A 14,681-nucleotide genomic window follows, 5' to 3' on the forward strand; every position below is an offset into this window, starting at 1 on the left:
ATACAATTATGTATATGTATGAAGTAACAATTTTTTTTTATCTCGTCCTAAAAGCAAGCTAAGGTATAACTCAGGTACGAACATGGTGTAAAGAGTAGTTAGGTCACCCAGGTGGTGACTATGACAGATGATCTATCGAGAAGTGTAACAGTAGGATTTACACCTGTCTGGAGGGCCTTTAAGATATATACTACCTGGTCAGGTCACCTACAGTACACCAGTATACTGTATCACACTTGTCATCTTGTACAGAACTGTGATATCTTATGTATTTGAGTATAAAACCTTGCATTCCTTGTCTATCAGTTGAAGACAGACTTTTTTTAGTGTACTGTTAACCCTAGGCCTTTCACCATTGTATACCATAATGGACTTGCTCCAATTCAATGCATGGTAGAGTTTACTAAAGTTATATAGGGATGAAAGGGTTGATAAAGGGATTCCTTGTGATGTTCACTTATGTATTGTAATTAGTGCTAAAATGTAATTAAGGGATTCCTTTTCATGCATGCCCTTGCAGTACTAATTATTTGATTACTTGTTATGTCTGTATACTAACTTATGATGCTATGTACAGCACATGTACATGTAATATAGTGAATTTGTAGTTATTGTTGTGTTGTTTAAGTAATGGTAATATGTTTCATTAACTTTGCTAGAACCATTAAGATTTAAAAAATGATTTTTTCACAGATAATGTTCTTAAATTGTCTAATGTCTTAAGCTTCTACATAGTAATGAAATAATACAGTAGTATTTTTTTTAGGCAGATCCCCTGCCAGAAAACTGTTCATACCCGTTAGTTACTAATTTTTATTGGTAGATTAGTGCTATTTCTCAGAAAATACTTTCAGTAATCTTTCTCAAATTTCACATGAAGGTTCCCCATGATCCGTAGTTATGCATATTGAATTTTTTGGACTGATCAGAACTCCAATTAGATGGCCGACAGGTGACTTATCTTGAATTTTGAGAGTTAAAGATTGTTAGCACTATTTCTCAGAAAGTACTGGATGCCGATCTTCCTCAAATTTTATATGAAGGTTCCTAAGGGTCCCTACTTATTCATATATATGACTTTTGGAACTGATTGGTAAAACAAGATGGCCGACAAACAGCCATCTTGAATTTCGACAATTCAATATTTTTCTTTTTCAATATTTTATGCATGTCCCCTTTGGTCCCTTGTTAAAAATACCCCTTGCTCTAATGATAACTCATCCGTCATTGACAACACTTCTAATTATGTGAGAATTAAAATTTTAGCATTTTGCATACCGTATAGTTACGCAATTCTATATAGTGGCGAATAACATATGACATTACAAGGTTTAGTTAACGTACAAGATTCCTGTTTAAGATTTACAACATGGGACTGGGTAATAGTCCCTGTAAGAAAAATGAAGAGCAAAGAAAGTAAAAGACTCTTTTGTAGATCTGATAAAGATCCTTTCATGGTGGGTACCTAAATCCTTCTAGGATCTCTTGTTGAAGATCACTATAATCTGTGCAATCGTTTTTTGATGTGACAGGCACTTCTTAGTACTGTTCTGTTTTTTTGACTGTATCTTTCCCATTTTATGTACATATTTTTACTGAATCTTGTTTTTTGTTCTAAAATGTTGATACACAGGCCAAGCCTGAATATTTGTAACATCTATGTGATTTGATGAGTTTCAGAACCGTTAACAGTTCTGATTGGTTGATGCTTTCTCGACATTGATTGAAGTTGATAATTCTACAAATGCGATTGCTATCATTTCCTCAAGCATGCAACATGAAAGGTACTTCAATTCATGAGTTGTTATGCATTTTTAGCTCACCTGGTCCAAAGGACCATGGTGAGCTAATGCCATACCGCAGCATCCGTCGTCCATCCGTCAACTTTTCCTTTAAAGCGCTACATGTCCTGAACTGACTACAGCTTTGATAAATCATTTCTGAAAAGGAAACCATACCTTGCTGGACTTCTAGGAGGATCAATGATTCAACGATAGTGCTCAGAGTTGAAAACATTCAGCGGGGTTAGACCAGGGTTCAATATGGCTCTGACCAATTGAGCTACCAGGTCAATGGAAGTGTCGATCCTGACCAGACTGTGCTAGTCACTTATATCTAAACAGAAGGTAAGGGGAGGTTACTGTATATAGGGAAAACCAGTGCAGCTGGCCAGGGATCTCCTTAGGTAGGACATTTCATGTTAAGAATAGTACGGAGTAGATTTAGATTAGGTGTGTCAAGTGTGCCTAGCTGACTTGTGTCTGGAGTTCTAACATAAATCTTCACAGATCAGGTGTAGATAAATTGTAGAATTTATGTTTTATAGAGTGAGTTGAATACAAGAAGCTACAATGAGGTACAAATGTAGTGTGTGATTTAAACTCAGGGGATACATATTTTTGAACTGACTTGATAGTTACTTTAAATTCTAGGTATTTCATTGTTTCCGAAACAAAAGGATTAGACAACAGGATTAAGCCTATATAAATCTTCTCCCATGATGGTTACTTGTGTCCTTAAGACTGAGGACAAGAGTTGTATAGTTAAGACCGAGTGCAGGAGTCGTATAGTTAAGACTGAGGGCAAGAGTTGTATAGTTAAGACTGAGGACAAGAGTCGTATATTGAAGACTGAGGGCAAGAGTCGTATAGTTAAGACTGAGGACAACAGTTGTATAGTTAAGACTGAGGACTAGAGTTGTTATATAGTTAGGACTGAGGACAAGAGTCGTATTCCGTCTTTGTGTATGGCAGAGTTATCTTCTCTTGTGAGCAGGTATTGATTGTTACGTCATTTGGTTTGTGAGAGGAACGTCATAAATTTTTGAGAAAACAATGTAATTTTCTCACACAAACCAATGAGGTAACAATCAATACCTGCTCAGAAAAGAAGATAACTCTGCAATACGCAAAGACGGAATAGTTCAGATTGAGACAAAAAGTCGTATACTGTATATCGCGCTTTAAATTTGCGGGGTCAATATTTCGCAGTTTCGTATTCAGTATATATTTGCAGGGTTTAAATTTTGCTTTGCACCCGAATCCAATGTGTCATGCAAAGTATTTTGACGTTATCATTTAAGGTTTAAACCTCGAAATACAGGTAAACCGTTTGAAAACACTGATTCCGAGCATCATCATCCGCCAGTGACTTAACTCGAAAGAAAATCAAAGGTTAATGTACCTTTGTAGGAGTAAACTGTAATCAATTAATCACCTACTGTGTACACATAAATATGTTTTGGCCACTTGTATGTAAATGTTGTTTTTACATGGACTGTCCAGTTGTCCGGTGATAATCTGATTTGAGTTCATTTAAGCTTACATAACAGCGTTGGGTTATAAGTGTTTTCAACATGTTGTGATAAGGTCTGTCAAAGTGGTTAACATTTCCGATAATTTCGCTGGTGTTTACAATTTGCGGATATTAGTCAAACCGCGAATATAGCGAAATTAAAACCCTGTGAAATATTACCGCTATACAGTAGTCAAGACGGAGAACAAGAGTTGTACAGTTAAGACTGAGGGCAAGAGTTTTATAGTTAAGACTGGGGGCAAGATTTATACAGTTAAGACTAAGGACAAGATATGTAGTATACTGAGTGTACACTGGGCCAATTTAGTGTGTATTGTTTTGGTGAGTAGCTTCAATTCTACTCTATACGTTTGTTGTACATGTAGTAACGATTAAGTCAGTGTTGTTACAATAAAGATGTAGTACAGATGATGTTTTTGTTTTTATTTATGTTACTGAATTTAAAATGTAAAATTTCAGTATGAAATCTATTTATTTTACAACAATCACGAAACGAAGTTATTTTAACTTATATTAATAACTTTGTTGGCCCCTGATGCTAGCACATCTGGGGGGGGGGGGGGGGGGGATTAATGTGGGACGAAACTGGTGTAACCGGAATGTACCAAAGTGGGCACCAATATATACATACTTGCATACCAAATTGGTAATGCTTGGTCTTCAGAGAAGGTGGATACAAACAAAAATGATGGATGAGATCGATGCAATCCTGTGATCCTCTACAGTAAATTAATAACAACTTCGTCAATTTTCACTAATTGGTTTAATATGATACATACGCATATATACAATATATTGATGTTATATACACACTAAAGATAGAACAGGACACAATAGTCACATTAATACAATTAGTCTAGTCTTACCTGCCTATCTCCAAACAACAATGATGCCAGACTAGTTCAGTATACATGCATACATTTTTTAATCCGACGTCAATATTCATACAATAATTGTTGCTAATATTAATATATTCTGATCTTATATTATCGTGTAAAAAAAAGATAATAAAAAGAAAACAAACCCCTCGAAATTGTATAAAATTTGACAACGAGTACAGATCCATATCCGATGTTACAGGCCTCTAGTATTACATACACTGTCCTTTACATAGCTTTGGTGTTAACTAGGGCTGCAACGATTCGATACCTATCGCAGTACAATGCTTACTATATATATATATACGTATCATGATGATACAAATATCTTGTTGAAAGGTCAACTTCATTTCATCGAGTTTTGTCCGACTTCAATAGTAATTGCTACCGAGATATATTTTTCTATAATTTCTAGTACTTTCAGTTATGACCGCACAGTGGACCAAATCTTTACAGGTGGATTAAAAAATGTTGGTATACTTTATTAGAGTTTGATAAAAATGGATTGATGATAATTCATTTAAGTACTGTTTGTGTATCTCTCAATACAGACAAACAAAACAAATTGATACGATACACAATAATGTATCGCGATACGATATGATATGATTTATCGTCGCAGCCCTAGCGTTAACAAATGCTCTTTTACAATTGAAAAAAAAACATAATTTTCAACAAAACAAAACTAGAAGATTATAAAAACATTGAACAATTTTTAAAAAAATACAGCATGAAATATAAAGGTAGATAACTCTACTAAATATGAAGGATTGATTCAGAGAAGAGTATAATTTCGTCCAATAACTTTTCTACTTAAGTTTGCTCAATTCTATATATAATGCACCTAAAAAGCTGTACCAATATTGATAGCTGATGTAGTGATAGTTTTATTCTGAATTTGTCCATAAGATTTACAGGGAGAACAAGTTTAGGCAGACTGTAAATATGTATCTGCATGCATGAAGATGTACTACCATCTACTATTTATTTGACCTCTTGTTATGCACGTGTACGTGTGGTGTGAGTGTAGAAATAAAACTTGTAAACCAAGCTTGTACTGAAGTTTACTTGACACCAACAAATATATATACAGATGTATCGGTGTACCTGTGTCAATTTCTAAACATATTTCACAGTGTTTTTATATTTGGTTAGGGAGTGTTTCAGAGTCTGGTTTAAGGACAGTAAATTCATATCCTATATTGGCATGCATATATTCTTATTAGTGAAATTTATGCTTTTTCTGACCATTTTAAGTCTGCAAAGTTGCCTTTTTGACTCAAATGTATTGTCTATTGTTTCCAACTTACATAATTATTTTCATAATTTTGATCACAGGGCCATGTCACATGCTATATAACTACATTTATATATTCTCCTTTATACATGTATATCACAAAAGATCTCCAGCACACTCGCAGGCATACAAACATAGGGAGATATTAGCGGGGTGGCATAGGATTAGTAGTTAGCGCCTGATAGGGCAGCTCCTGTGAATTCCTCAACACTGTATCGATTAATGTATATGCTAATTGTATTGATTGTACACTTTAGAGTGGCTTATTCTAGCTAGATAGGGTGATATATCAAATGTTGTATGTTATTATTAAATAGCATGAGACATGCCCCTGTGATTCTGATGTCACAAAGGGTGTTACAACATGAGGTTAAAGACACGAATTACACGAATGTATTAATTGTATAACATGGTAGTCGTGTGTTAAATTTGAATCCATAGTTACACACAGTCGAAGTTCTATGACTTCAGTTCCTGTCCGTAATAAACATATCTCTGACCTATTAAATAGGATGTGTATGTACACATGTGACTGTACAATGGGAAATGATGACAATAATGAAGATATTCGGTCAGCACAATTAGAAGAGAAAAAAGTTCTAAAAATAATTAAGGCCTCAAACTCATTTATTCAGAATATCATGAACAAGTAAATGCAATTAATTTTCAGAATAAGCAGTTTAAGAGTTCTTCAACGTAAATTTTATAAAAAAAATGAGTTCAATTTTGTATTAGAGCAAGGCCTGATTATAATGCCTAAATCACGACATTCCTAACCTGATCAGTACTAGTGTTCCAAGTCTAACGTAGTATTAACTTTATTACCCTTACAAGCCTTAATATAACACCATCCAAATGGCAAACTAATTAACAAGTCATTGAAAACAGTCAACAGTTTTATCCAACTCAAAGTTCTCTTCAAAAAATCATTTTGTACACAATTTAAGTGTGGGAAATAAACAATGAATATACCGTCCCCGGTAACTCATTCAAAAGAAAAATCATTTCAGGTTCAAAAATCATTCCAGGTTCAAATATTTTCTAGGGGTTTCACCAAAGAGTTCTTACCCATTTTTAAATTAAGTAAATATTTTCTTCAGGTCGTTGGTAGGTATGAATTGTATGTAGAAAGATTTATATAGTATGTTGCACATGCACTGGTATCAATCTTGATCAGCCATGCATTTTTTTCTGTTATAATAATTTACCATATTTTATTGCTGTTGTTATCAATTATATATTGCGACCCTCAGGTCTGTCAAATTGAAATAAATAAATAAAAAAAATAAAAAAAAAATTGAAGTGACATGTACCGGTGAAATATTTGAATATTAAACGGAATAGCTTTTGAAAGGCATCATATCTCAATAACAATTACAATGTTTGATCTTTTATAGAAAATTAAAAAAAAAAAATCAACATGACACTATTTTTGTTTAGAAGTACAGGTAACAATCACAGATATAGGAGTCCTAACAAACACACCACTAAACTACCACCACAACATGAAGCTGCCATAAATGAAATACAGGTGATCCATAGAAACTATACAAACGATAATGGTTGTCACTTCTCTCATGTATCTCATTTAGATTTCAGTTTATACTGACCCACCATTTTGCACAATTTAGTTTTCATTCGTAAAATATTTTCATGAGAAAAACGTACTGTTTTCACTGCAGCACAGCAGAATTAAACATCAAAATTAATCCCTCACAAGAAACAATTAATTCCCTCTATATTTATATCTGAAGCTTGGCATAACTCTTTAATACCAGGAACTTTATAAAAATCTATGAATTTTCAAAACAGAAATTGATCATTATCTCATAAATCTTTCTCCAGTTTGAGTCTATTTATAGGTTTAAAGAACTATATTTTATCTGTGTGGCATACAATTACTGGTAATAACATTTTGCCTATATCATACACAGGTATACAGGAAACTGTGTCTCACCTGTGTACATGTGACCTACATGTAATACACAAACTAGTTTACACTTCTGTACACACATATTATTATACTATGACTTCATTTCCACTGTAAAAGAGATTTATTCCAGATATATTCTAATTTATAATATTTCATGCAAATTTCATAGGTAGTTATTTTTTTAAAGATACTAATACTAATAAATTACACTTTTACCGCAATCAGATCCATATCTTGACAATACAATAAGCATGTATAAGTTAACATATATATCGCACTCATTAGCTGGTTTAGATTAAAAAGTTGAAGCTGTGATTTTATAGGAATCTGGATTTGTTCTAGGAGCACGCCTCATTTATAAGAGATTTTAATAACAATGACATTCAAATGTCACCCAAAGATCTCAAATATCACCCCAAGATCATTTTCCAGCTCCAGATAGAGTATTCTTTATCAATCAGCAAATGTTTACAGATATTTAACAATAACAATCCCCTATTATAATCTTAATTTAAATAATACATGTACTTCAAACTCGTTTTGCTTAAAAATGAATAAAAAAATATTCAGGTTTATTGTATTTTTATGTACATATAAACTAAAACTAACATGTATAGAGAGGAGAAAAATAACCAATATTTACCTATATCATAATTATGCTGGAATTAAACAGATTCTGTTTCTAGTAAAAACCATTGGATGAGTATTGTTTTCTCAACACAAAGGATACTTGCATAGAACTATAAACAAATTATTTTCCTTTTTCAGGATCCAATCACACAAGTTTTAACAAATACCAAACTCTTTAAAGTTTTACAAAATTCTAACTTTATGATACTATGATCACAGATTTTCATTTGACAAGAATGTTTTAAACTTTTGACAGTATTCTAAATGACGGTTCTGAACTAGGAAATAAAATACACTCATACACAACCAGCTTTGTTACACAAAAATACTTAACTCATTCACCCCTGAAATTTCATAATGAACTATTCCAACCTTTGAACTGGAAGAGTTCAAATGTGTATTCAGGGGTGAATGAGTTAATGTACATAAACAAATAAAAATAAAAAAGAACAGAAAAGAAATAAACAGTTTTCATTTGTCCAATACTAGTTTTTGCACATCTTGTATCCTTGTTTATGTTTAAGTCAAAGAAATAGTACACCACAGTATAATTAGAAAGATGCACACCAGTAACGATGAACCAATGAACCCAACAAACTACACTAGTTTTTATACCCTCCTAGCATCTCATACTCTTTACTGGTAGTGACATATAAATCCATGCTAGGTAATAGTTCACTTTTTGTACAACAGATTTACAGATGACAGCTATGTTTTTAAATGACTAAATAACGGGTCAATTACTGTACTATGGGCTTATTTCAGCCTACCTCTGGTAAAATTCTATACACGCCATACTAGGGCAATAGGTTCACCCACTTAAAAGTCAGCCATCCAAGGGAACCAACTCTACACACTATATCAGCATTTATTTTTCTGGGTCACAGCTGTTGACAACATATTTTAGTGATTATGTAAATATGAATCAGGTTCATTTAAACTTCCTTTTCTTATTTGTACAAAACATTAGCACAACTTAGTGAAAAAACACAAACTATCTATTAACAGAACAAAACGTTTCATTACTTGTGATATAACACACCTACAATACAGCTACTTTTGCATATAAGCAAAAATTGAAAATTGGTTTCTCACATGGAAAGCCCCGTCATTCCTCCATGAAACCACTGTATCAACTCAATTGTTGGAATCAGTTTAGCAGTAATCAACACATCATTTAAAGATGTTTTGATGTAGCCTAGGGTTACAAAATGAAGCAAAACTTTATAATGCACTTTTCACACAATCCTGATGACCCTACTCGTGCTGTTGTATATCTCTGCTGGGTATGGTGTCTGATGTTCCAGGCCTAGTACTGGGTGCGGGTTTCGTACGATGTCGAGGTGGTGCTGGTTGTATGCATTGTGCTGGAACCTCCGGCAGCAAATTTACCAGCCTTCCAGTTCCGGTACATGAAGAATGAGTCAACCATATACACCCCAAAAGTGACAAAGCCGAACAGCTGCAAATAAAGATATAGAAATTACTGACAACACGAGATAATTATAGTAAATGTTCTTATGTCAGAGTATGCTATTTACATGCACTACTTGTATTTCTATGCATCAATTGTGTAAAGAAATTTACTTGATTTTAAAAGAAAGCAAAGTAATCATTTCATTACCTTTAAACCAGTACTTTTAATGGTACATATGCTAAAAGAATTTATGTAAAATAAAGCCCAGTTATACCTGCCTTCAGATACAAATCATTTTTACAGACTTTTTAAGTTACAATTTTTTGTTGCACGCTATGAAATTGGTCACTTTAACTAGTTCAAGTGCAATTGAGGACTAACGTATTGTTAGGTTTACTTGTAATGTCGGAAAACCATCTTCCAAGATGAAGTAGTTAGTTTATACAATACAGTAGTCCCCTGTTATACCGCCACCTTTTGTCCCGTGCCAATTTTGGCGGTATAACAGGGGTGGCGATACAAGGGGGTTTCAGTAGGACAGCCAAATGTAGGAATGTGTCACATGTGCCTAAGATGTACATCTATTTGTAACAAACACTGCATATACTGATGATACACACATATTTATTTTGAAATGAATGCAAATACGTAACATATATCATTTGCAGCGTTTAAACATTATAAGTTAAAAAAAAAAATACATTTGTACAATTCACAGACCGGGGGGCATTATACCGGGGGATTACTGTATTTGGATGATTTGGACCTTCCTTTACCTGAAAACTGTGGATAAATGTCAGTACGACTGAATTATATTTTGTAATGTGTGGATTAACAATTCCCTAAGAGCACTGGGATACAGATTTCAGTAATAACTTACCGCGGATGCTATGATTGCACCGTTGCCATTAGGATTCGTAGTTCCTGTCAGAGCAGCTGCTACGATAGCCGCAATCAGTAATAATACGTCGTACACAATGTAGTAGATAAACTCCTGTAAATTAACAAACATTATATACAATACAAACTGATGTGAGACATCCATTAAAGACAAAAGGCCAAGGATTGACTTTTCTCTTACCCTGGACAGGTGTATCTACACTTTTACCAGTATGAGATTAATAGAATCCATCCCTGATGTGAGGTATTGATAATGTTATTCAAACCCAAGGGATAAAATATTGAGCAGGAGACCCGAGGCTGTGCCGAGGGTCTTTTGCTCAATATTTTATCTGAGGATTTGCATAACCTTATCCTTACCTCACATCAGGGATGGATTCTACTTCGTGCTTATTACCTAAAACCCGTAAAAACAGCTGATCTTCTAGCAAAGTTGTAAAATGTCTGCACATTTCTCATTTGCATATGAAGCACGGATGTCAATTGTAAGTGACATCTATGACCCTGAGTGACCCCAAAACGTCATAAAATGACGTCACGAACAATAGCGTGACCCCGAAAGGTCACTATAATTCCCCCCGCCAGTCTGCGTGTATAAGCGATCTAGACCCGTGGGTCGGATAGACCGAGATATCGGTCTAGTATGCAAGAAATCCTTTTCTCTTACTCAGGACAGGTGTATCCACACTTTTACCAGTGTGAGATATCCTTGTCTCACCCTAGGGTTGAGATGGGTGGATTCTCCTATTCATAACAATGGTATGATGTCACGTCAACAATACGATGACGTCACGTCAACAATCTACCAGCATCATGTCAACCCTGTATTTAGCCTGTAACGTTAACATTACATTATGTATATGATACATAATAGGTGAACAGGGTAAGAGAAAAATAACCATTCATCCCCTTGAGGGTGAGATAGGGGAATCTCAAACCTCAGGAACAATTCTTAAGTTGCCAAACATTCGTCAAATCCTCATGTTTGGCAACTTAAGAATCTTCCCCCTTGGGTTGAGATTCATCTATCTTACCCCCAAGGATGAGAGCGATTCTATTAAACAATAATAATATAATCTGCCCCAAATATAGAACTACAAAATGTAATTATATTTTATATTTTACCAAACTTTTTGTAAAAGGTAGGAGATTCTTATATTATTGCATATGTCATAAAAACAAGCTGATTTTGAGAAAGGGAGGTAACCCTCACACACAATAAGCTTATACATTCATTTAGGCAAAATATTCTATGTTAGCTCAAAGCCTGTTTTCTTTTGAAAGCATTGACAAAAAGCAATAGCAGGCTTAATTACATTGTAACTAATTTTAAAATGGTTCAGTTTTTTCTTTATTACTCCCTTTAGAGAACCCTGTAACAATCAAATCCTTGGGACCTAGCTTAGAGTAATATACTTACAATCAAACCCCAGGGTCCAGGCAGTCTGCCAATGACTCTGAGTAGATGGAAGAGGAAGAAGAGCAGTGTGGTGATAAGGGCAGAGATAGCCACGAACTGGACCCAGCCCCCTCCAGAGTTGGAGAAGTAGATATTGGCACTAGCACATATGAACAGGATCAGATCTAACACCTGTAACACAGACCAACAGGCATACAGGGCTTACGTACAGTATCATGGTATCCAATAATTACACAATATATCATTACACAGGGCTTACAGTATCTAACATATCATTACACAGGGCTTACAGTAACTAACATATCATTACACAGGGCTTACAGTATCTAACATATTATTACACAGGGCTTACAGTAACTAACATATCATTATACAGGGGTTACAGTATCTAACATATTATTACACAGGGCTTACAGTAACAAACATATCATTACACAGGGCTTACAGTATCTTACATATCATTACACAGGGCTTACCGTTTCTAACATATTATTACACAGGGCTTACAGTTACTAACATATCATTACACATGACTTAAAGTAACTTATATCTGTGTGGCTTACAGTATCTAACATATTATTACACAGGGCTTACAGTATCTTTCATATTATTACACAGACTTACAGTATCTAACATATCATTACACAGGACTTACAGTAACGAACATATTATTACACAGACTTACAGTATCTAACATATCATTACACAGGGTTTACAGTATCTAACATATCATTACACAGACTTACAGTAACTAACATATCATTACACAGGACTTACAGTATGGAACATATCATTACACAGGGCTTACAGTATCTTACATATCATTACACAGGGCTTACCGTTTCTAGCATATTATTACACAGGGCTTACAGTTACTAACATATCATTACACAGGGTTTACAGTATCTAACATATCATTACACAGGACTTACAGTAACGAACATATTATTACACAGACTTACAGTATCAACATATCATTACACAGGGCTTACAGTAACTAACATATCATTACACAGGACTTACAGTAACGAACATATTATTACACAGACTTACAGTATCAACATATCATTACACAGGGCTTACAGTATGTAACATATCATTCTAACATATTATTACACAGGGCTTACAGTATCTTTCATATTATTACACAGACTTACAGTATCAACATATCATTACACAGGGCTTACAGTATCTAACATATCATTACACAGGATTAAAGTAACTTACATCTGTGTGGCTTACAGTATCTAACATATCATTACATAGGGCTTACAGTATCTAACATATCATTACACAGGGCTTACAGTAACAAACATACCATTACACAGGGCTTACAGTATCTAACATCTCATTACACAGGACTTAAAGTAACTTACATCTGTGTGGATTACAGTATCTAACATATCATTACGCAGGACTTAAAGTAACTTATATCTGTACAGTATCTAACATATTATTACACAGGGGTTACAGTATCTAGCATATTATTACACAGGGCTTACAGTAACTGATACATTGTATAATCACACAGGGCTTATAGTAACTGATACATTGTATAATCACACAGGGCTTACAGAAACTGATACATTGTATAATCACACAGGGTTAACAGTAACTGATACACTGTATAATCACACAGGGCTTACAGAAACTGATACATTGTATAATCACACAGGGTTAACAGTAACTGCTACATTGTATAATCACACAGGGTTAACAGTAACTGCTACATTGTATAATCACACAGGGTTAACAGTAACTGATACATTGTATAATCACACAGGGCTTATAGTAACTGATACATTGTATAATCACACAGGGTTAACAGTAACTGCTACATTGTATAATCACACAGGGTTAACAGTAACTGATACACTGTATAATTACACAGAGCTTACAGTAACTGATACATTGTAAAATCATGCAGGGCTTACAGTAACTGATACATTGTATAATCACACAGTGTTAACAGTAACTGATACATTGTATAATCACACAGGGCTTACAGAAACTGATACATTGTATAATCACACAGGGCTTACAGTAACTGATACAGTGTATAATCACACAGGGCTTACAGAAACTGATACATTGTATAATCACACAGGGCTTATAGTAACTGATACATTGTATAATCATGCAGGGCTTACAGTAACTGATACATTGTATAATTACACAGGGCTTACAGTAACTGATACATTGAATAAGCACACAGAGCTTAAAGTAACTGATACACTGTATAATCACACAGGGCTTACAGTAACTGATACATTGTATAGTCACACTGGGTTAACAGTAACTGATACATTGTATAATCACACAGTGTTAACAGTAACTGATACATTGTATAATCATGCAGGGCTTACAGTAACTGATACAGTGTATAATCACACAGGGCTTACAGAAACTGATACATTGTATAATCACACAGGGCTTACAGAAACTGATACATTGTATAATCACACAGGGCTTATAGTAACTGATACATTGTATAATCATGCAGGGCTTACAGTAACTGATACATTGTATAATCATGCAGGGCTTACAGTAACTGATACAGTGTATAATCACACAGGGCTTACAGAAACTGATACATTGTATAATCACACAGGGCTTACAGTAACTGATACATTGTATAATCACACAGGGCTTATAGTAACTGATACATTGTATAATCACACAGGGCTTACAGTAACTGATACAGTGTATAATCACACAGGGCTTACAGAAACTGATACATTGTATAATCACACAGGGCTTACAGAAACTGATACATTGTATAATCACACAGTGTTAACAGTAACTGATACATTGTATAATCATGCAGGGCTTACAGTAACTGATACACTGTATAATCACACAGGGCTTACAGTAACTGATACATTGTATAA

At 34.3% G+C, this 14,681-nt stretch overlaps 1 protein-coding gene across 1 annotated transcript in view; it reads right to left on the reverse strand.

Annotated features, from left to right (window-relative positions):
* Nucleotides 1-6,748: 6,748 nt before the first annotated feature.
* Nucleotides 6,749-14,681, reverse strand: part of LOC110466757 (CKLF-like MARVEL transmembrane domain-containing protein 7) — a 29,583-nt gene continuing 21,650 nt past the window's right edge. Inside the window, exons 3-5 of the mRNA XM_021523483.1 lie at nucleotides 11,791-11,961; nucleotides 10,351-10,464; nucleotides 6,749-9,515 (exon numbers count right to left, since the gene is read on the reverse strand). Coding sequence (XP_021379158.1) covers nucleotides 9,363-9,515; nucleotides 10,351-10,464; nucleotides 11,791-11,961 — 438 coding nt within the window. The 3' untranslated portion in view covers nucleotides 6,749-9,362. The remainder of the gene's footprint in view (nucleotides 9,516-10,350; nucleotides 10,465-11,790; nucleotides 11,962-14,681) is intronic.

Source organism: Mizuhopecten yessoensis, unplaced genomic scaffold (genome assembly GCF_002113885.1).
Source record: "Mizuhopecten yessoensis strain PY_sf001 unplaced genomic scaffold, ASM211388v2 scaffold11145, whole genome shotgun sequence".
Taxonomy (NCBI): domain Eukaryota; kingdom Metazoa; phylum Mollusca; class Bivalvia; order Pectinida; family Pectinidae; genus Mizuhopecten; species Mizuhopecten yessoensis.